The 21,263-nt window shown below is 37.6% G+C and overlaps 1 protein-coding gene across 2 annotated transcripts in view; it reads left to right on the top strand.

Annotated features, from left to right (window-relative positions):
* The window catches only part of TPS1 (trehalose-6-phosphate synthase), a 52,541-nt gene that overhangs the window by 17,313 nt on the left and 13,965 nt on the right, over positions 1-21,263 (top strand). The window contains exons 1-9 of one of the 2 annotated variants that reach the window (XM_059585292.2): positions 30-458; positions 1,098-1,566; positions 1,790-1,887; positions 2,059-2,447; positions 3,641-3,755; positions 3,923-4,024; positions 14,537-14,687; positions 15,134-15,222; positions 17,000-17,048. In XM_059585292.2, the coding sequence (XP_059441275.2) occupies positions 1,161-1,566; positions 1,790-1,887; positions 2,059-2,447; positions 3,641-3,755; positions 3,923-4,024; positions 14,537-14,687; positions 15,134-15,222; positions 17,000-17,048 (1,399 nt within the window). In that variant the 5' untranslated portion in view covers positions 30-458; positions 1,098-1,160. Of the gene's footprint in view, positions 1-29; positions 459-1,097; positions 1,567-1,789; positions 1,888-2,058; positions 2,448-3,640; positions 3,756-3,922; positions 4,025-14,536; positions 14,688-15,133; positions 15,223-16,999; positions 17,049-21,263 lie in introns of those variants that run through there. The other variant, XM_059585293.2, reaches the window with a different exon arrangement.

Here is a 21,263-nt window from a genome sequence, read left to right as displayed (position 1 = left end):
GGGGGTGAAACTGAGACACCCTTTAGAGCTGGGCTTACCCAAAGAGGCGTGTGCAGTGCGGCACAGTAGGGAAACTTTATCTAAGGCAGCGTCATTGGGATTTATAATGATCTGTCACGGAGTAGTAAGATATAGTAGTTTAGTTAAATACATGGGCAAAATGTTGACGAGCATAAGCCAAGAACCAGTTTTCTTCCTAGTTTCATCATAATCCCTTTGTATTACTAACTGCATGGCTGGAAGGCTTTATGTGCCCAATAAAGTTTCCACGAGGATTCTGTTGTTTCCTTTCTTTTTCTCTCTGTACGTTAATTGTCCGCCATTCAGATTCTGGGGATTTCCTTGTCTCTCCCTCCCTGTCTCTATCTCACAACCTCGGTGGCTGCCTGGCTGATGTGATGAGGGACAGTTCTGGTTCAACCCCATCTGCAAAGATTGGAACATTGGGTTATGAATAGGTGAGACTCGGTTTTTTGTTTTTTTGACGGAATATTGGTTGGTGTTTCCTGGATTCGGTGGGTTTATCTTGTTGGGTGTTTTCTGAGGTGGGTTTTAACTTTTACGTGCTTGGGGATGATGGAGCATACTGGTATTGTGTAGTGATGTTTTCTCACTCTTTCTGAGGCTTTCAATCTTTTCTTCATGCAATGTGTTTGTTGTTTTGTCCGAGTGATATACTCTTTCGACTATGGGACTGAAGGAGCAAGAAATGGCACCAGCCACTGCAGGGGCTGTTGATGCTTTGTCGTATTTGATTTTTGTGAAAATGGGTTTTCGAGTTTCTGGGCTTAATAGCCAAGACGCAGTAGTAGACCCCATATGCTTGCCTCGTGCAATTCTGTGGATCCCATTATCTGAGTTATCATTTTCCTCTCTGACTTACTGCTATGTGGTTTCTATTTAATTTGATGTATCTTCTACAGAGGCTTATCATTTTTTATCCGTCGGTGATTAGTGAAATTTATGCTGCAGTAGAAATGTTTATTACTCTTGATTTAGACCTAGCGGTTATCTTAGTACTTGATTGGGGAATATTCAGAACTTTGTGTGGATTTTTGTGCTTACTGAAGACTTAATTTATTTTGAACAAAATGTAGGACATACTGAAAGCCTCAGTGCTCGTAGATTTGGTATTGAAGGTTGGTTTTTAGAGTGATCATATGCCTGGAAACACGTACAACGATAATTCAAACCATTCGGAAAATCGTGTAGCGCGGCTCGTGAGAATACGAGAGCTAAGGAAAAGCAAAAGGGCCTCTCATTCAAATGAGGCAGCTGATAATGATAATAGGGGGAGTGAATCACTTGAGCATGACCTGCGTTTAAGAGAAGGCGAGAACGGGGGAGTTTCCTATGAGAATGGGGAAGTTTCCAGTGCTGAACAATTCTCTGATAGAGCTGGAGCTGCGAGGTTGCTTTCTGAGGGATGTGAAAGGCAAGATGAGAAGCCTTTCAGACAACGACTGTTGGTGGTGGCTAACAGGCTGCCAGTCTCTGCAGTTAGGAGAGGTGAAGACTCATGGTCGTTGGAGATAAGTGCTGGGGGTCTAGTCAGTGCTCTTCTAGGTAAGTGGTGGCTGGACTCCACATTGAATATTTGGGCCAATTGATGTCTTCGGTCATTCTGCAAACATATCTGTTTCTCCATGTTTATCCTTATTATGATTTAAGAAGGCTGGATTCGCTGGATTCCAAAGTGACAGTTCGCTCTTATTTTAGTTTATTTTATAAATTTGGTCATTTTGTCCACAAAGAGGAATCTAATGCATACTTGATGGTTTTTTCAAAGGCGTGAAGGAGTTTGAGGCACGATGGATTGGTTGGGCTGGTGTAAATGTGCCTGACGAGGTTGGACAGAAGGCACTTACAAAAGCCTTGGCTGAAAAGGTACAAATTTCTGTATTTGGATTGGATTCTTTTTTTTTTTTTGTTGACTTTTTGTAAGTCATGCTTTACTTTAGCCTTGTTTCATTAATGGCTTACACATAAGGTTATGGCATATATAATCAATAATAGGTTAACTTTTTATCATGTGATGCTTTTTACGATGTATTGCAGAGGTGTATCCCTGTATTCCTTGATGAAGAGATTGTCCATCAATATTATAATGGCTATTGCAACAACATTTTGTGGCCCCTTTTTCACTACCTTGGCCTTCCACAAGAAGATCGCCTTGCCACCACCCGAAGCTTCCAGTCTCAATTTGCTGCATATAAGAAGGCAAATCAAATGTTTGCTGATGTGGTAAACAAGCACTATGAAGAGGGTGATGTTGTTTGGTGCCACGATTACCATCTTATGTTTCTCCCAAAATGCTTAAAGGAATATAACAGCGAAATGAAAGTTGGCTGGTTTCTCCACACCCCATTTCCCTCTTCTGAGATTCATAGGACATTGCCATCTCGGTCAGAACTGCTGCATTCAGTTCTTGCTGCTGATTTGGTTGGGTAAGTTTTTGCTGCATTCTGCACAAATGTTCAATAGTATGTCATAGCTTTTACCTTTCTTATTATGGTTGATAAAGTGGTGCCACTGGACATTTGGCAAATCTTGTAAAGTTGTCAAAATTTATATCCTTTATATCTAGTTTGCCTTGAGAAAGTATCTCTTGTTTCCATTTACAAATTTTTTGCATTTGATATTGGTTCTATTCACAGTATATTTCTTTCTTGTGTGGCTGCTGGCACCTACTTTTTTTGCTTTCTACCAAAAATGAAATCTACTTTCAAAAAAATTGATGCATGAATTATGGGGAAGAAGAAATGAGTTTCAAATCTGAATGTGAGGGAGGAGGAAATTGGTCAAGATTCTCACTGAAAATGGCTATGTTCATAATTTGCATAGTTTTAGCTGCTCAAAGTTTAAGCTATGGATATTTTATTTACCTACTTAAATATGGATGTTATAGATATATTCACTAAGTTCTATCTAGTGAATTTGTTGATCAAGTTAGCATTGTCATTGAAGATATCGAAATTTCAGTTGGAGTGCGCTATTTCAGCTCCAACTTTTCCTTCATCTACTTGATCCCTTATATTTTTGTGCGTCCAATTGCAATGCAATATGGAGATGATGCAGCAAAAACTGGGCAGAATAGGATTACCTTATGTAGATTTTATACATTGACGGCCTCATCTCCTCTTGCCTGTTGACATTAGATTAAGTGTGATTAATCCCTTTGCTTTGTTGAACCAATGTCTAAATCTGTTTACGGGCTGAGATTCTAAAAGATCTGGTCTGTATAGAGTGTTTGCTTGTTACAATGTCTCCACAGTTAGGTGCGTCACAATTTCTCTCTTTTTGACCTGATTATCACTTAGGTTAGATTACTGTCATTTGAAAATATCTTAACAAAACTATTCATCCACAAGGAAAAATACAAGATAGAACTGGTATTTGAAATGACATTGCTTAGTATACTCTATAGGTATGAAGTGTTGCTCATAGTTGGATCACTGTTTGGTTTCAAGATACATGCATTGAAATATTTTCTTTTAGTTACTTGAAATGTTCTGTAACCTGATCTGTGTATCGAAATTAACAGGTTCCTTCTCATATTTCTTGTATTAGTCTTTTTTATTCTGCTTGTATCTTGATATTTAAAGTATGCATAACCTAGGTGGGTAATTTTATCTTTCAGTTTTCACACCTATGATTATGCGCGGCATTTTGTTAGTGCTTGTACTCGTATTCTTGGACTTGAGGGTACACCTGAAGGTGTTGAGGATCAGGGGAAGCTGACTCGAGTAGCTGCTGTATGTTTCTTTTAAATCTTCCAGTTGATCCTCCTTGCCTTAATATCTGTATCTGATTCATCAAAATTACTTGTTATTTTTTGTTGTTGCTTGAATTTTTAGCACATTCACTATTAAGCCTGTTCTAAACTTGATATAGTTATTTAATTCTTTATTTGTTTCTTCAGTTTCCAATTGGGATAGACTCAGATAGATTTATACGTGCACTTGAGACCCCTCCAGTTCAGGGACACATGAGAGATTTAACAGAAAGATTTAAAGGCCGAAAGGTACATTTTTACTTTAATTAAACTTAATTAAAGTCAGTCGTAGTTGTAAGTTAATTTGACTAGTTTGATATTCCAATATTCTCATATTATACTTGGTCTAAAGTATGCCATTTTGATTTAAATTACAGAACTTTTGTCCGAGTTTTAGTTGATGGCAATATATTGAATCAACTCAATGATGTTACCAACTTATCTTAGCTCCATTATGTTTCTGAGGAAAATGGATACTAATATTGTTTCAAAGTGCTGATTCCATCTATGGTGTTAATCTGTGGGTCATTTTTCATGCTGGATTGAGGTTAAGCTAGGATATCTTTTTTAAGCTGCCTTATTTGTTGGACAACAGTTATTAATGTTATGAGAAATGGTGAATTTAATCATTTTACATATGATCTATTATTAATACGAGCTTGCACCCCGTCCAATGCACGGGTTGTTTTTAAAAATGACTGGACGGAAAAGAATAATAATAATTAGTGGATGTATAAATAACAGAAGAATAACAGAAGAAAAAAAACAAAAAAGTTTCAAGCATGAAGCAAAAAAAAAAAAAAAAAAACCCTTCTATAAAGCTTTTAAAGAAAAAGAAAAGCATTGAGAGACCATTTACAACAACACAAATCTCAAGTCATTTTTCCATGCCCTTATCTTTGCATTCCCAAAATATCTTCATTTAAAATACTTTCAAAGAGAGAAGTTAGAGAAATTACACTAACTAATTTCCTTCTCCTCATTCAATTAACTAATTGGCTACCCAAAATAAAAATAAAAATAAAACTTTCATTAAATCATGGTTAAAAAATAAATGAATTATATCATTTCTCTTTCTTCTTTACTCAAAAGCATAAACAAAAACATAACCAATGAAATTCATAAGGTATAGGAAGAAGTCCAATCAAATAGAGCTTTTTTTCTTCCAACCATACTTTTGCATTATAAAGTTTTTTTTCTTCCAACCATATTTTTTCCATCTTTTTCTTATCTCATCCTACAAATTTAATATATCAATCATTAGATTTGCAGACTCTACACAAATTCAATGATGGATTCATCCATTCACTATGGAGATGGTTAAAAGATAGTTAAAAATATTCATTATTATGTGTATGTTTATATTAGAATATAACATAGATCTAGAATAACACATTATATTAAAATATAAATGAATTAATTGTAGTCATGCGAAAATATTCTGTTTGCATTAAATAATTTTTAAAATATTTCCTTAGGCTCATTATTTGAGTTTAAGAAAATCTGTTTGAAATTATTTAATTAGAAAATTATTTTGAATAGATATAAAATAGTCATAGTAAAAAGCAAAAATGAGGCAGTGTGGATAAGGATTAAATATATATATAGTAAACGTTCAAGCATGCAAATTGGAACAAAAGAATGACAACAAAAGAATGACACTGTTAAATAGAAGTTTGTGTTTGTAGGCACAAAATTTTAGATGTATTTGAAAAAATAAAAATAAAGCAGAATGTTTTTATTAAGAATGAACAAAAGATCACAAAAGAATGTTTTACTATTCCGATTCTGTATGCATACGGTTTGGATTCTCATTAGTGATATCTCAAATTTGAAATGTTGGATACGGTTTGTTAGCACTAAAGAAGGGCTTCAACAGAATCAAGATATGCTAAATATACTTGGTGAGAATTTTTAAATATATAATAACAATAATAGTTAATGTAGTGTACATACTATAATTTCACAAACTTGTCCATTTTAAAGCCAAACATAAAAATGAAATTCACAACATTGATCTGTCTTTACAAAAAGAGGGGGAAAAAAAAAAATCAATCGACAACATCTGTGTTTACAAAAGGAAAAAAAAAAAAAAAAAGTCAATCCAACCAACTACTTAAAAGTAAAAAAAAAAAAAAAAAACATACTTCAAAAGGAAACCAAATCAGTTGATGATAATTTGTTTCTGAGACTTTTTATGTCGCTTGAAAATAGAAAAGTCTACTGATAACTTCGAGCAAATCTTGACCCAGAAGCAAATCTTAAAAGATCTAGGGTTTATGCAATCACTCAAACTATATATTGACTTTGTAGCATTTAAATTTTTACGAAATATAAAATAATAAAATAATGATGATAAAAAACATTGACTTACCTGTCTGAAATTAAGGCCCTTAGAATCACACAGAGAGAGAGGGTCAATGGTGGTTTCAATGACGAAGAGATGATAATGAAACTGTATATCGAGTGGTTTGTCTCGAATGATTTATTTCAACCGTTTTTTCTTTTGATTTTTTGGGAAGGGATATAAGACTTGTTTTGAATGCTTGCACTGTTTCATTTAAATCTGAAACGATGTTTTGTCGTTTAAGATCTTTGGCAGGGTAGAATTGTGGAAACTGTTATGCACAAGATTGGCACTTGTCAAAATTTTAAAGGTTCCTATTTAAAACTCTCCTAAAAGAGACATGTGGCAGACATATGTGATGCCACTTGTTAAAATTTTAGAGACTCCTGTCTAAAATTCTCCTATTATATATTATATTAGATTGGAGTTTGTGTTTGTTTTTTTTAAGAGTCTTTATGAGGGTCAGAAAGTCAACAAAATCCTCTTTTGGCCTTACATTTTACCCTCAACCTTATTGTTTAGTGAATATGGAGATTCAACTCTCTCTCTCTCTCTCTCTCATAAGTAATTCAATCGAATTAGAAAATCGCAGAGAGGTGCAATTCTAGTACATAAGAAGTATACAAAAGAACCCTCTAATCAGGAGCAAAAGATGAAAACTTGTTTAAAAAATACTTAAAAAAAATTAGAAAAAAGTAAGTTTGATGTGCTGCTATCCATGTCTATAAAGCGTTGAATAATTATTTTCAGCACCACAACCAAAGTCTCTATATCTTCAAGGCTCCGTGCATTCCGCTCTCTCCAAATACACCACATTATACACAACCAAGTCAAACTCCAAACTTCCAAAATGTTACCACGTCCCACTCGACTTCCTAACTCACCAAAAACTCTCTCACTCTTCTAGGCATAACCCAATCAACACCAAACAAATTGAAAAGTGAGCTCCATAAATCTCTTGCTACATCACAATGAAGAAGAAGGTGATCAATGGACTCCCCACTCTTCTAGCACATACAACACCAATTGACCACCATAACATTCAACTTCCTCAAGTTATCCAAAGTCAATATTTTCCTTAATGTTGCTGTCCACACAAAAAACACCACTCTCAAATGAGCGATAACTCTCTAAATACTCTTCTAAGGAAAATGGGTGCCAATAGGTGAGGTTAACACATGATAATATGACTTTACTTCAAACTTGCGCCTTTTGGAAAGGCTCCAACATATTTTATTCACATCTCCTTGCCTTACTCTGAGAGAATACAACATCTCAAAGAAAGAAAAGACTACATCCACCTCCAAATCCTATACGGGTCTAGTAAAAATTATATTCTATTGGATATTCTCATCATGGAACTACATATTATTCACCATCCATGCATCCTTGTTACATGCAATACTGAACAAGTCCGGATAAGATATCTTCCATGGTTGATCCCCACATCACACATCATGCCAAAAATTGACCTTTGACCCATCACCCACCTCTAAAAACGTTTCGCACCCCCTCCTTATATATTTCCACACTCCTAGTCCAAATGGCCATGTTACCTTCGTAGAACACCAATCTCTACTTAAACTATCATATTTAGTGTCTATCATCAAACTCCACAAAGCTTCCTTCTTTGTAGCATAGCGTCATAACCATTTTCCCATTGGAGCTTGATTAAATTGAATCAAGTTTCTAATCCCCAAACCACCTGATTTCATTGGAGTGCAAACTAAATAGAACTTGAACTCATCCCCAATTCCACCCCATAAAAAATCCTTTTGAAGTTTCTCAATCCAATTGGCCACATCCACAGGAATAGGGAAAGAGACGAATAATAAGTAGACAAATTGGAAAGAGTACTCTTTAAGTCTTTATAAGGGTCAATCTACCTCCCTTAGTTAAATAAAGTCTTTTTTTTTTTTTTTTTTTTTTTTTTTTTCATCCAACCAACTAACGTTCCATTTTTTTTAATTATGCCATTCCAAAGAGATGTTGCCTGGTAAGAAGCACCTAATGGCAAACTCAAGTACTTCACCGGCAAAGAAGATACTCTACAACCCAAGAATACATGCCAACCCTTCTACATCTCCCACATCACCAACAACAACAATCTCTGATTTTTCGAAGTTTATCTTCAATCTCGATACAACTTCACAACGTAAGAAAAGACATAGCAAATGTTTTAGTTCAGAATTTGCCGTATAGAAAATCAAAGTGTCATCTACAAACAGTAAATGAGACACTAACAACTATTCATTATTCCTCGACCCCAACGAAAATCCAGACCCTGTCCACTGTAGCAGTCATCATCCTACTCAACACTTCCATAACCAACACAACAATAGTGGTGATAACGAATCCCCCTGTCTCAATCCACGAGAGCTACTAAAGAATGCAGACAGTGAACCATTAATAAGGATGGAAAACCACACCGTAATAATATGATGCACTATTCAATCCCTCCATTTCTCCCCAAATCCACATATTGTGAACTATATTCTTCCTTATTTTTGTAAAGTCAAAAGACATGGACTCGTTGAAAGCTAAAGAATCCACAGAGTTATTTCATCGATGAGAATTTGCCACCTAGTGAAAATTTTTAGTACTTTTATCCCCCTTTCAACCATAAGGCCTTGATTTTCTGCTTCCAACTCAGTTCTTCAAGAAGGATAGTTCTTTCTAATTCCTTTGACATATCTTCCTCCCTCATCCTTTCATCCTCAATTCTCGGCCCTCTGCAGTAAAATCCAGCTCCCGAATACCACCCATAACATCCTTCTTTTTCTTCCCTACATTACCAAAAACCTCCTCATTCCATTTCTTAGAATTGGCTTTCAATGCCTTCAGCTTACATGCCAATATAACTAGGTGATCCTTGAAAACTGTAGGACATCTACCATGTTTTCACCGGCTCCACAAAGCCCTTTAATTTCATCAACATATTTTCAAACTTAAAATACCTACCACCTCCACCCGACACACCACAATCCAACATCAACGAAAAATTATTTCATATGATTCTAGGAAGTCTCCTTTGAGAGTTGTAGAAGACTGGGGCAGATTTTTTGACTTTATGTTCTTTTTCTTCATCTTAGGGGTTCTCTTGTATACTCCCTGTGTACTAGGTTGTGCCCCTTTGTACCTTATTGATGATAGGACATTACTTATCAAAAAAAGGAAGTTTGCTTTGAGAGACATCAAGAAAATGTTCTTCCCATTTCGGAGTTGGGAGAAACCTATCAATTCTTGAGCAAGTTTACAAGTCACGATTATTAGACCAAGTAAAATTCCCACCTACAGTAGAGATGTCCATGAGGCCTTTCTCAAAAATAAAATTTGAAAAACCCATCATAGCTGGTGACTGTGTGGAGTCACATGATCTCTCACTCAGGAAACGAACAACATAAAAATCACCCCAATACACCACAACAATTCCCACCAACTCTTAAGGCTGACCAATTCATCCCAAAGATATTTACTTTTATCATCATCATTTGAGCCATACACCCCCACAAATGCCCAAACAAAATTATCAATAACATTCCTAAAAGAACACGCTAATGATAAATGCCCCACACAATCCTCAATCTTCCCCACCACCGCCTATCCCACATTAACAAAATCCCATTTGAAGCCCCTCTTGGCCCCAAATATGTCCAATCCTCATGTTGGCAACCCTATAAACTACGAATCACCTCCCTAGAAATATACTTCATGATACTATCCCAGTTTTCATAAGAAACAATTAGAACCCTCCCCTTTCCTTTCCCTCTATTAAAGTGCCCTCCCTTCATGTCATAATTAACTAAACAAACCAATCTCTTTAACTCACGGTTGCCTCTGTTCCTTGGCTCAAAACTTAAATTTGAAGCATTAACTGCAATGTTCTAATGTCTACTTCAATCACTGAAAATAACGCCATCCTTTGATCCTCAAAACCATCACATGACAAAAAATTTTCACCCTTTCAACCGCTCAATCTGAAGACACTGAGGGTGGCACTCTCTGTTCCTCAATTACAGTAAATGAATGAACTATTAATGGTTCACTTTCCTTAACTTCCTTCTAAGGACATTCACCTTTGCCAAAGAAGGATTATTCATATCCCCACACGAGGCAAACAAACCTTTATTCAACTCATCTCCATTCAACTCATATGCCTGCACCTTCTTTAGGATCCGCCCTCTATTCTTTGTTCCCCCAACTCATTCTCCAGAGGTGCTAGAGAAGTTGCAAGACACCAACTCAACAAAATCCTTCTATCCCCTTTTCCACCATCTACACCCGATACACAAACTATTTTGCAACCCTAACGTTCTCAACGTAAGCAGAGTCTTCCTTCTAACCTAAATAATTTCCTGAATACAACCCCACTTTCAAACACCCATTCCCCCACAACCTTGACTCGCCTTTGCTAATCCCTGACCCATCCTAATATTCAACATTTAAAGAAATCCCCTTAAGAAAATACACACTCACCCATCTTGTTACCCCCTCATTCCCGTCACCCTTGCTTCCTTTGACCTTGTCTGTACGAACCCGACCATCTTCCTCTGACCTTGTTTGTATGAACCACCCTTATTGGAGCACACATACTGTCTTCGACCTTGTCTGAACAAAACCCAAGTGTTTTGGTAGCTTTTGCCATCTTTTATTGAGCATTAATCACCGTTGTTGGTGTACCCCTACTTTCTTCTACCTTGTCTAGACAAAGCCTAACAGTATCGGCTAATTCTGCCGCCTTCGTCTGTACAACCACTGTGCTAACTCCATTATTGCATCCCTCCTGACCTCTTGAGCTCACTTCAAATTGTCTTGGTTCAGCCAGAGTAGCTTCCCTCTTACTAGACTTATTCTCTTAAGTATCATGTTGGTTATGTTTGTTCCTGAAGATCAAACTTTTTTTTTTTTTTTTTTTTTGATGATAAGTAAGGTTGGGGTGTGGAGTTCAACTTAATGATGGTGATTGGCAAAAGAATGTTGGAGATTTGTTAAATTTATTTATTTTGATAAGTAATGTTGTATATACCAAAAAGCGCAGAGGGGTGCAACCCTAATATACAAGACGAATACAAGAGAACGCCCAAGAAGAAGAAGTAAACAAAACAAGAAAATCGGGAAAGTGAATCACTAATGGAGCTAAATAAGCAGCTGTCCAAGTGAACAGGGAGAAGAAAAAAAAAGACTTAAGCTCCTCCAAAGACTTCTCAAGATCCTCAAAACATCTCGCATTTATCTCCCTCCACAAACACCGCAAAAGGCAAAAAGGGACCATCTTTCACATCGTAGCACTCCGAGAACGACCTCCCATCCACCAACAGGCAAATAGATCCGCCACTCTATTAAGCATAACCCAATTCAATCCAAAACGGCTAAAAGTAGCATACCATAGTGCCCTGGCGACCTCACAGTGGAGAAAGAGATGATCAACTGTCTCCCCATCCGATTTGCACATGCAACATCTATTGATCACGATAAGTTGTCTCTTTCTGAGATTGTACAATGTAAGGACCTTCCCTAGCACCGTCGTCCATACGAAAAAAGCCACTCTCGAAGGAGCTTTTGTCCACCAAATACTCTTCCAAGGGAAAATGAGATTCTCATTGGAGGTAAGGGTCTTATAAAAAGAAAAGAACTCACATCAAACTTCCATTTGCGCGACGGAACCTACCAAATCACATCCTCCCTATTCCTTCTCATATTATGAGAGTACAACAAAGTATAGAAAGAAGCCAACACATCCGCTTCCCAATCATGTACCAAGCAAATGAAGCTAACATTCCATTACAGGGAGTCACTCGAATAATCCATATTAGCAACAATAGACGCATCCTTCACACTAGCCATATTATATAAACCTAGGAAAGCTACCTTCAGACTTGAACCTCCACACCACACATCATCCCAGAATCTTATATTGGAACCATCTCTTGGATCAAATTTGATATGACTAAAAAATAACCTCCATCCCTTCCTAATATTCTTCCAAAGCCCCACGTCATGCGGCCCTGAAGTTTCGATAGAGCACCACCCACCCCACTTAGAACCGAATTTTGCATCCATCACAATTCTCCACCAGGCCTCCCTCTCATTCGCATAACGCCACAACCACTTCCCTAGAAAAGCTTTATTGAACACTCTCAAATTCCGAATCCCTAGACCACCCTCAGAGATGGGAGAACAAAGCTTAGACCAGCTTACCAAATGATACTTGAACTCATCGCCTATCCCACCCCGTAAAAAATCTCGTTGAAGCTTCTCTATACGATTAGCGATAGAAATAGGAATGAGAAATAGAGACAAGAAATATGTCGGAAGATTGGAAAGAATGCTCTTAATAAGGGTAAACGTATCACCCTTAGAAAGGTACATCCTTTTCCAACTAGCCAATTTGCATTCAATGTTTTCCACAATGTCATCCCATATGGATTTAGCCTTGTAGCAAGCCATTTTGTTAAATTTATGGTGCCAGAAGGTTCCTTTCTGAACCTTTTCACTACTTTTTTTCTGAAAATTTTATGTGAGACTAGACATTTGTCGGAGAATAGTTAGTCTCTCGTTTAATCCTCTCAATTATTAGCCTCTGGTGGTGTGTTCCTGTAATAAGCGATTTGGGTTGAAGAGATTGTCTAGTTGGCTTTATGTAACCATCAGCTCCCTTTTTATTTTTTTAAATCCCTGGTAAGCAAAAAGGGTAAGAGAGGAGTAGTGCCACCCCCTGCCCGAAGCCCCAGGAATGGAACCCTGAGAGGGCATTCCCACTGATCCCATGGGGCACACTAGAACATGAGTGCAGTCTGACTGGAACCCAAGCATATTAAGCAAGGATGACAAATGCCTTTATCACTCATCCACTTGGTATGGTGGCTATGGAATCATTGGATAGGGATCTCTCACATGCTGGAATCTGGTTGAGAGTATTTCCTTCAAGTCAAGTCCTTCCTGCACTGACTTATATCAAGCAGTGGATGTATCTCTTTCCTCTACAAGAGGATATACAGAAATTTTGCTTCTCTTAAAGTTGCTTGTGTGTGTGCGCACAAAAGCATGTTGACAATCCTGTTGGACATAACTTACTTGGCTATTGGGTGACTCATTTGGGGCTGGTTTTGGTCATTGAGTTCCTGCTTCTGACTCTAGAGCAGATGTTGGTGTTGATTAATCATAGTCCACTTATCTTTGTGTTTTGGTTCTGTGGTTCGGGCTTTTAGTTTCTTGGCCATCTCTCCCCTGTTTTGGAAAGGTTTTATGTCTTTGCATACTAGAACTTTTGACTCCAGAGAGTTGATGAAAAGTCTTTATTTTTTAGATGTTCTCTGGAAGTTTTAAAAGAAATAAAATGTGGTGATTGCTGAAGGCAGGGCTTTTGAGGTAATTTTTCTTATTGATAGATTTAAGATATTCTCTATTCGGTTATCTTTTTGCCCCCTAAGTTTAAAAATTTCTAGACTTTGGAGTTGTATGGTAACTTGGGTGCTCTATTTGATATTTAATTGTTTTACCCTTAAGCTTCACTGATATTTGTTTTTGTGGTGGGATGATTTTCCCCACTTTATCGATCCCTATTTGATATATCAAACTAGTAGTCTGAAACATTATTTTGAGATACCATTAGTGGTTCTCTATCATACCTTCATATGATTCATGTATCAATTTCTTGATCAGATTCATTTAATTGATTTAACATATTTGGGAATAGAATCGCTTATCATCCTTCATGTTGGAAGAATTTGCCTCAAATTCTTGGTGCCACGATATAAAAGAGGTTATGGTTATTTTAAAGAGATAAATAAGAAAGAGGGTTATGGACATGGAGGAATAGAGAAATACAAACCCCAGAAATCAGATCAATGTTCCTAACTGAATATGTTATAATAGACATCATGCTCTAATACCAGATCAAATCTTCTGTGTAAAAATATGATAGATATATGTTGTTTAAACAACAATTAACAATCAAGCCAAAAAGAATTTTATTTTTTTTAAAAGCCAAAAAAATCATTTTCCTCTTTCTGTTTTGTTGTTTATTCTCATTTTGTAAGTGATGTGGTTGTTTCCATAGGTGGAGTTCTTGTATGCGTAGGGTGGTATATTTTAGTTGAGTTATTTTTCTTCAAAATTTTGTATTTTTTGACAGCTGCTTGTGTTTCTCCTTTAACAATTAGTTATAGTGATTTTCTTGTTCTTTTTACTCCTTCTAATTAGGTGCTTCCTCTTGTATACTTCATGTGTGCTTAGGGGCGCCTTTACACTTTTAATGATACTTGCCGATTACTTATAAAAAAAAATATTTTACTTGAGAATGCTTTATTGCTACGGTTTTTCAAAGAAGTGGTTCTTTCCATGTTTCATTTATAGTGCTTTTACCTTATATTCAGCTATTTAATTTGCGTAATATAATTGTTGTGACATAACAGATAATGTTAGGTGTTGATCGTCTAGATATGATCAAAGGGATTCCTCAAAAGATATTAGCATTTGAAAAATTCCTTGAAGAGAACCCAACTTGGCGTGATAAAGTAGTCTTGCTGCAAATTGCCGTGCCAACAAGAACAGATGTTCCAGAGTGTATGCTCCTTTACACGGTTTTGTGTTGTTCCTGCTGCTTCTTAATTGTGTTGGTTGTGTGTAATATATGCTACTCTCTAGAATTTATTTTTCAGGGTGGCTGAGGCAAATTTGCTTAAGCTGCTATTTAGTTTAATAATAAAAGTTTCATGAAGTCATAAAGGAGATCAGTCTGAAAGTAGGATATATATACCTTTGATATTATTCTGTCTCATTCATTTTGCGCAAGTCTAATTGCTTTTTATACCCAGAATGGTTGCTCTTTTTTTTTTTTTTTTTGAAATGTACTTAAGTTCATACCTAAGAGTGTCATGGGGCTTGACTTTGTGCGTCTTTAGCTTTTTGCCTCTTGTCAAATTATAGTTTTTTATTTCTTCTTCTTTCTTATTTTTTATTTTATTTTTTAAATTTGATGTATCAACTTATTCTCTTTTGTATTTCCACAGATCAAAAACTTACAAGCCAGGTTCATGAAATAGTTGGGCGCATTAATGGCAGATTTGGAACGTTGTCTGCAGTTCCCATACATCACCTGGTCTGTCCCAAACTGAGTTATGAATCCATGATATTCCATATGCATGCATGTGTGTGTGTATGTGTAAATCTCTTTATTGAGCTCAGTGGATTATAAGTTTGAAGTGCATTACTTATATAAGGTGGTCTTGAGCTATATCATATTATTATTCCTATTTTGCAGTAACTCTTTTCAGACGCTATGTATTTCTGTTGGAAATGATAGAGGAAACAGCAGAAATGGATATGTAACACGCAAGAGGGCAAGTGATGGTAGTGTCTTGATCATAGAGATGAAAAAAGTTTTAAAATCTTACTAAGAGTGATAAGACGTATATTCTGTATCCGCTAAGATGAATAGGTTGTACCATAGTGGGGTGTTACAAGTTCCGGATAAGAATGTATTCATAGTTAAAATTTCTTAGACTATATATAAGTCTTTTGCTACCAGGGCTTTCAATGCTATCATAGAGCAACAATATATTGTTCTATTGGTGCCTGATTTCAAGATAAACATTTACATTGATGTGAGATCTAATTCAACAAAAGGAGAAGAATATGTTTGTTGCCATAATTAGTACTGTGTTGCCGTGTTGTAAGTTTGACCAAGTAGGTTTGCTTTCTTGAATCTCAGTGTTATCCAGTTCTAGTTGAATAGTTAGTTTTTTTACTTTTACCTGAATTCAGGAGTAAAAGGATCCCACCAGATCTCTGTTTTGGAAGAAAGAGGAAAAAAAGGCAGGGGGGTAGTCGTATATGGAGGGCTTTGACCTTCATTAGTAGGGAAAGGAATGCTTTTTTTTGTGTGTGTGTGTGTGTTTAAACTAGGGCAGGTCAACTCGGATGGCTTAGTTCAATTTGTCTTTTTCCACTTTTCGAAAGTTGGAGTGCCTATTTTATTGCTTTATGGTGTTACACCAGTATATTTTATTCATTGGAATTATAATGTATAAAGTGGTCACACATCGGGTCAGGGGGTTATACAGTGGTCTAAACTAGAATTGAATCAACTTTGTGAGTCTTTCCCTCTCAAATCTAGGATTCTGATGAAAATCTTGGATGAATAAAATGAATCAAATCAATTGTAGTTGGGTTTGCTTAGTTCTCTAGTTGACCTGCCCTAGTTTCATTTCAAGAAACCCGCATATGACTTTCACATGAATCCAATCCAACTATTCAAAGGCTTTGCTTTTTTTTTTGAACCAAGTGAAAACTATCTATGCCGTTCCAATTGCAACGTGGTTGATATAATTGAAATATTTGTGTATACATTGAAATGCACCTTTCATGATCCCCCTTCAGATTCCAAAACTTGGGAAATTTGATATCCTATTTTACAACTCTTTGCAATGATTAACTTCCAGTAGTGATTCCATAGCCATCCTCTCAAGTCTCAACACCATTCCCCAACCAAGAAAAGACCATTTGTTTATTTTTTCTTGGCACATGGTATTTCTATGCATGTAATATTATATTTTTTTTTTATTACTCTCAGTTTTCTGTTTAATGTCATGTAAAAATTATTTTCTTTTCTGCTTAGCATTGTATTTTATGCTGGCTTTTAAGAAAAATATAGTCTAAACTTGTGTTCCTCAAGGAATTATAATGGTCTTGTTTGAAAAATGAGCATATTGTGGTCCAAGACTGTGGGCAAGAGCCAATAGTAGGAGCTCTGTGTTGTACTTCCATGCATATTATGATCTAAAATCGCATTCATTTTCTTTGTTATGAGCATCTTTGATTGTTATTACATCATGACAATGTAATATCTTCTAATATAGTACCTTCTTTGTCTACAGGATCGTTCGCTCGACTTTCAGGCATTATGTGCTCTTTATGCTATAACCGGTACCATTTTAAGTGGTTTAATTTTTAAATTCTCCTAGTTCTTTGCTTGACCTGTGACTTTTCCTCGCATTGAACTTTTCCAAATGTGCTGAGTTGGTTATCATTTCTGCAATATGGAGTAACGATACCATCTAAAACCTTCCAGTGCATTGCTTGTCTGATATGGTCACAAATATATGAAGTCTGAGTCTTGATTTTCTCATTAAAGAGATGTGAGCAATATTTTCAGGAAAATATTGTACATACAGTCAACTTTTGCACCAGTCTTATTTATTACCTTTAATGTGGTTGTTTTATCAATGGGAGAAAAGTGGTTGAGAAAATGCCCGAGCCAATGTTTGAGCACCAGGTGCTATGGTGCTGAAATGACCCCTGCCATAAAAGCTCGAACGGCTATCAACAAAAAGGTACCTGTTTCCCAAACTGTCACTAGTGGGTAGGTGGAGAATACCTACGGACATAAGACAAATCTCTCTAAGGAACTCATAAACAATTAGTACATCAAGGAATATTTCTTTTATTCATCAAATAAGAGGAACTCTTCTTTATCAAATAAGGAGTAAGGAACAACCTTATTTGAGTCCCTCATCCTGCCTTTCTAGACTTTTTTTTTGATAAGTAATAATGATATAAAAAGCACAAAGGGGCGCGCAACCCACATACACGGGAAGTATAAACAGAGAGCGCCTAAGAGGGAGAGAAATGAAAAAGAAAATCAGAGAAACTAATCACTAATGGAGCTAGCCAAGCGGCCGTCCAAGAATAAAGAATAAAGAAAAAAAAAATGAATCAGTTCCTCTATAGTCCTAGTGGAATTTTCAAAACATCTAGCATTTCTTGCATTCCATATACACCACATAAGACACAAAGGGATCATCTTCCACACAACCTCGCTTCAAGATCGTCCTCCCGACCACCAGCTATCGAACAAGTCCCTCACCCTGCAAGGCATGACCCAATGCAACCCAAACTGCTTAAAAATCGTGTGCCAAAGAGCACTTGCGAGCTCACTGTGGAGAAGAAGATGATCGACTGACTCTCCGGTCTTCTTGCACATACAACACTACTCTACTACCACTATGTTCCTCTTACGCAGAGTATCATGAGTCAAAATTTTGCCTAGGGCCGCAGTCCACCCGAAAAATGCCACTCGCTGAGGTGCCTTAGTACGCCAGACGCTCTTCCAAGGAAAGTCCTCTTGATTAGAATTGGGCAAGGCCTTGTAGAGTGACTTAACCTCAAACTTGCCCTTCTTGGACGAAGACCAGCAAATCCGATCTACACTGCCTATGAAAACCTTGCAAGAATACAACCGATCAAAAAAATGAGAAACCAAATCCATCTCCCAATCTTGGACCGGCCGTACAAAAATGACATTCCACTCGACAACCCCATTCCTCCGAGTAAAATTATCCTTCACCCAAGCTTCTTTGTGTCTTGCGATACTAAATAAGGACGGGAAGGCTTGCTTCAAAGAGTTGTCCTCACACCAAATATCATACCAGAAACGAACTTTTGAACCCTCCCCCACCTCAAACCGAATACCTTTAGCGAAAAAATTCCAACCTTTGCGAATATGCTTCCATAGACCCACACCATGAGAGCCCGAAACCTCTTTCGTGCACGACCCACCTTCCTGGTCTTCATACTTAGCTTTGATAACCTTACACCAAAGAGCCCCGCTCTCATTCGCATATCTCCAAAGCCATTTCCCCAAAAGAGCTTGATTAAACTGGTACAACTTCCGAATGCCAAGACCACCATAGCGTAGGGGATGGCAGACTTCGTTCCAACTTACAAGATGCAACTTAGGCTCATCTCCCATTCCTCCCCACGAGAAATCTCTTTGGTCTTTCTCAAGCCTTTTAGCTACACTTAAAGGAATCGGAAACAAAGACAAAAAGTAAGTCGGAAGATTAGTCAAAGTGCTCTTAATGAGAGTTAAACGACCTCCTTTAGAAAGATACATTCTCTTCCAACCTGCCATCTGACGCTCCATCTTTTCGATCACATCATTTCACATAGCCGTATCCTTAAACGGCGCCTCAAGAGGGAGACCCAAATACTTCATAGGCAACTCGGCAACACTACACCCAAGGATATTAGCTAAAACCCCAATGTTCTCCACCTCACCAATGGCCACAATCTTTTGACTTTCCCAGGTTCACTCTCAAACCCGAAATAGCTTCAAAACATAAGAGAATGAGATGTACATATTGGATTTGCTCGATAGAAGCTTTACAAAAAATCAAAGTATCATCCGCAAATAAAGAGTGAGAGACCATCAATTCCGACAAGACCCTATTTCCCACCGAGAATCCAGTCAAAAGGCCTTGGTCTACCGTTGCATTCACCATCTTACTCAAAGTCTCCATAACAAGCACAAACAATAATGGAGAGAGAGGATCCCTTTGCCGAATTCCCCTTGAACTGTTGAAGAAACCTTCCGGAAAACCATTCACAAGAATGGAGAATCTTACCGACTTAATACACCACTCCATCCAAGCCCTCCACCTCTCGCCAAAACCACACCTATGCAGCAAATACAAAACAAAGTCTCAATTTACATGGTCATAGGCCTTTTCCAAATCCAATTTACAGAGAACACCTAGCACCCTTGATTTCATGCGACTATCCACACATTCATTTGCAATGAGAACGGAATCTAGGATTTGCCAACCCCCAATAAAAGCATTTTGAGAATAGGAAATGACCTTATCCAAAACAGTTCTCATCCTATTGGCAAGAACCTTGGACACAATTTAATACACCCCTCCCACCAAGCTAATGGGCCGAAAGTCCTTCATCTCCACCGCATCCGCCTTTTTCGGATTCAAGGAAATAAAAATTGCATTCAAGCTCTTCACCAATTGACGTCTACGATGGAACTTAGCGAAAACCGCCATAACATCTTGTTTATCAACACCCAAGCAAGCTTGAAAAAAAGCCATGGAAAAGCCATCTGGACCCAGAGCCTTATCACCATCCATGCCTTTTACCACCTCCCAAACCTCATTTTCCTCAAAATCTCTTTCTAACCACCTATTATCCTCCTCATCGATGGACAAAAAAGGTTGGTTATCCATTCTAGGGCGCCAAGTGCTTTGTTCCGAGTATAAGCTTTGGTAATACTGCACTATGTGATCTTTCACCTCAGCTGGAACACCAGATAATACGCCATTAATACTAAGCACTTCTACACGATTGTACCTTCGATGAGAATTAGCCATCTTGTGGAAGAAGCGAGTATTTCGAACACCCTCCTTGAGCCACAAAGCTCTTGATTTTTGGCGCCAATGAATTTCTTCACACAACAAGGTATTCTCCAAATCTTTCAACATGTCCGCCTTCCGAATCTTCTCCCCTTGATGTAAGCCTCTCGATTCTGCCAAGTCATCCAACTCCTGGATGCCTCCCAACAATTCCTTCTTTTTCCTCCCAATATCCCCAAACACCTCCTCATTCCACTTTTTCAAATCCACTTTAAGGCATTTCAATTTATTAGCAAGCACAAAACTAGGTAAACCCTCAAACGAATACGATCCCCACCAAGAAGCAACCTTGTCAACAAAACCCTCTGCTTTAAGCCACATATTTTCAAATTTAAAACACTTTTTACCTCCACAAGGAGTCCCACAGTCCAATAATAAAGGGAAGTGATCGGAGAGCAGGCGTTGAAGTCTTCTTTGTGACACTACTGGATAGTGATCTTCCCAATCCGAGGATAGCAAACCGGTATATCCTCGACCAACTCTCATTTTCTTGATTATTAGACCAAGTAAATTGACCCCCCATCATCGGAAGATCCACCAAATTGTTCTTTGAGATGAAGTCTGAGAAATCCATCATGCTCGAAGAATAATAAGAAACACTAGAGCGCTCACTAGGAAACCGAACAATATTAAAATCCCCGCCAAAACACCAAGGGACCTCCCACACCCTCATCAAACTAGCCAGCTCTTCCCAAAGTGCCCTTCTCTCTACTTCCTCATTCGGCCCATACACCCCCCCAAACGCTCAAACCCAGTTATCCTCCACATTTTGAAAAGAGCAAGCCAAAGTGCAATGCTCCACACAATCCTCCGTACACTCCACTACCCTCCTATCCCACATCAGTAACATCCCCCCCAACGAACCATTAGATCCTTTATACTTCCACCCCACATGTTGACCTCCCCAAAGACTATGAATCACCTATCGGGAGATAGCCTCCAT

The sequence above is a fragment of the Corylus avellana genome, chromosome 3 (assembly GCF_965113065.1).
Source record: "Corylus avellana chromosome 3, dhCorAvel1.hap1.2, whole genome shotgun sequence".
Lineage (NCBI taxonomy): Eukaryota > Viridiplantae > Streptophyta > Magnoliopsida > Fagales > Betulaceae > Corylus > Corylus avellana.
The sequence above is the reverse complement of the archived record's forward strand: the minus strand, read 5'-3'. Positions and strand labels throughout refer to the sequence as shown.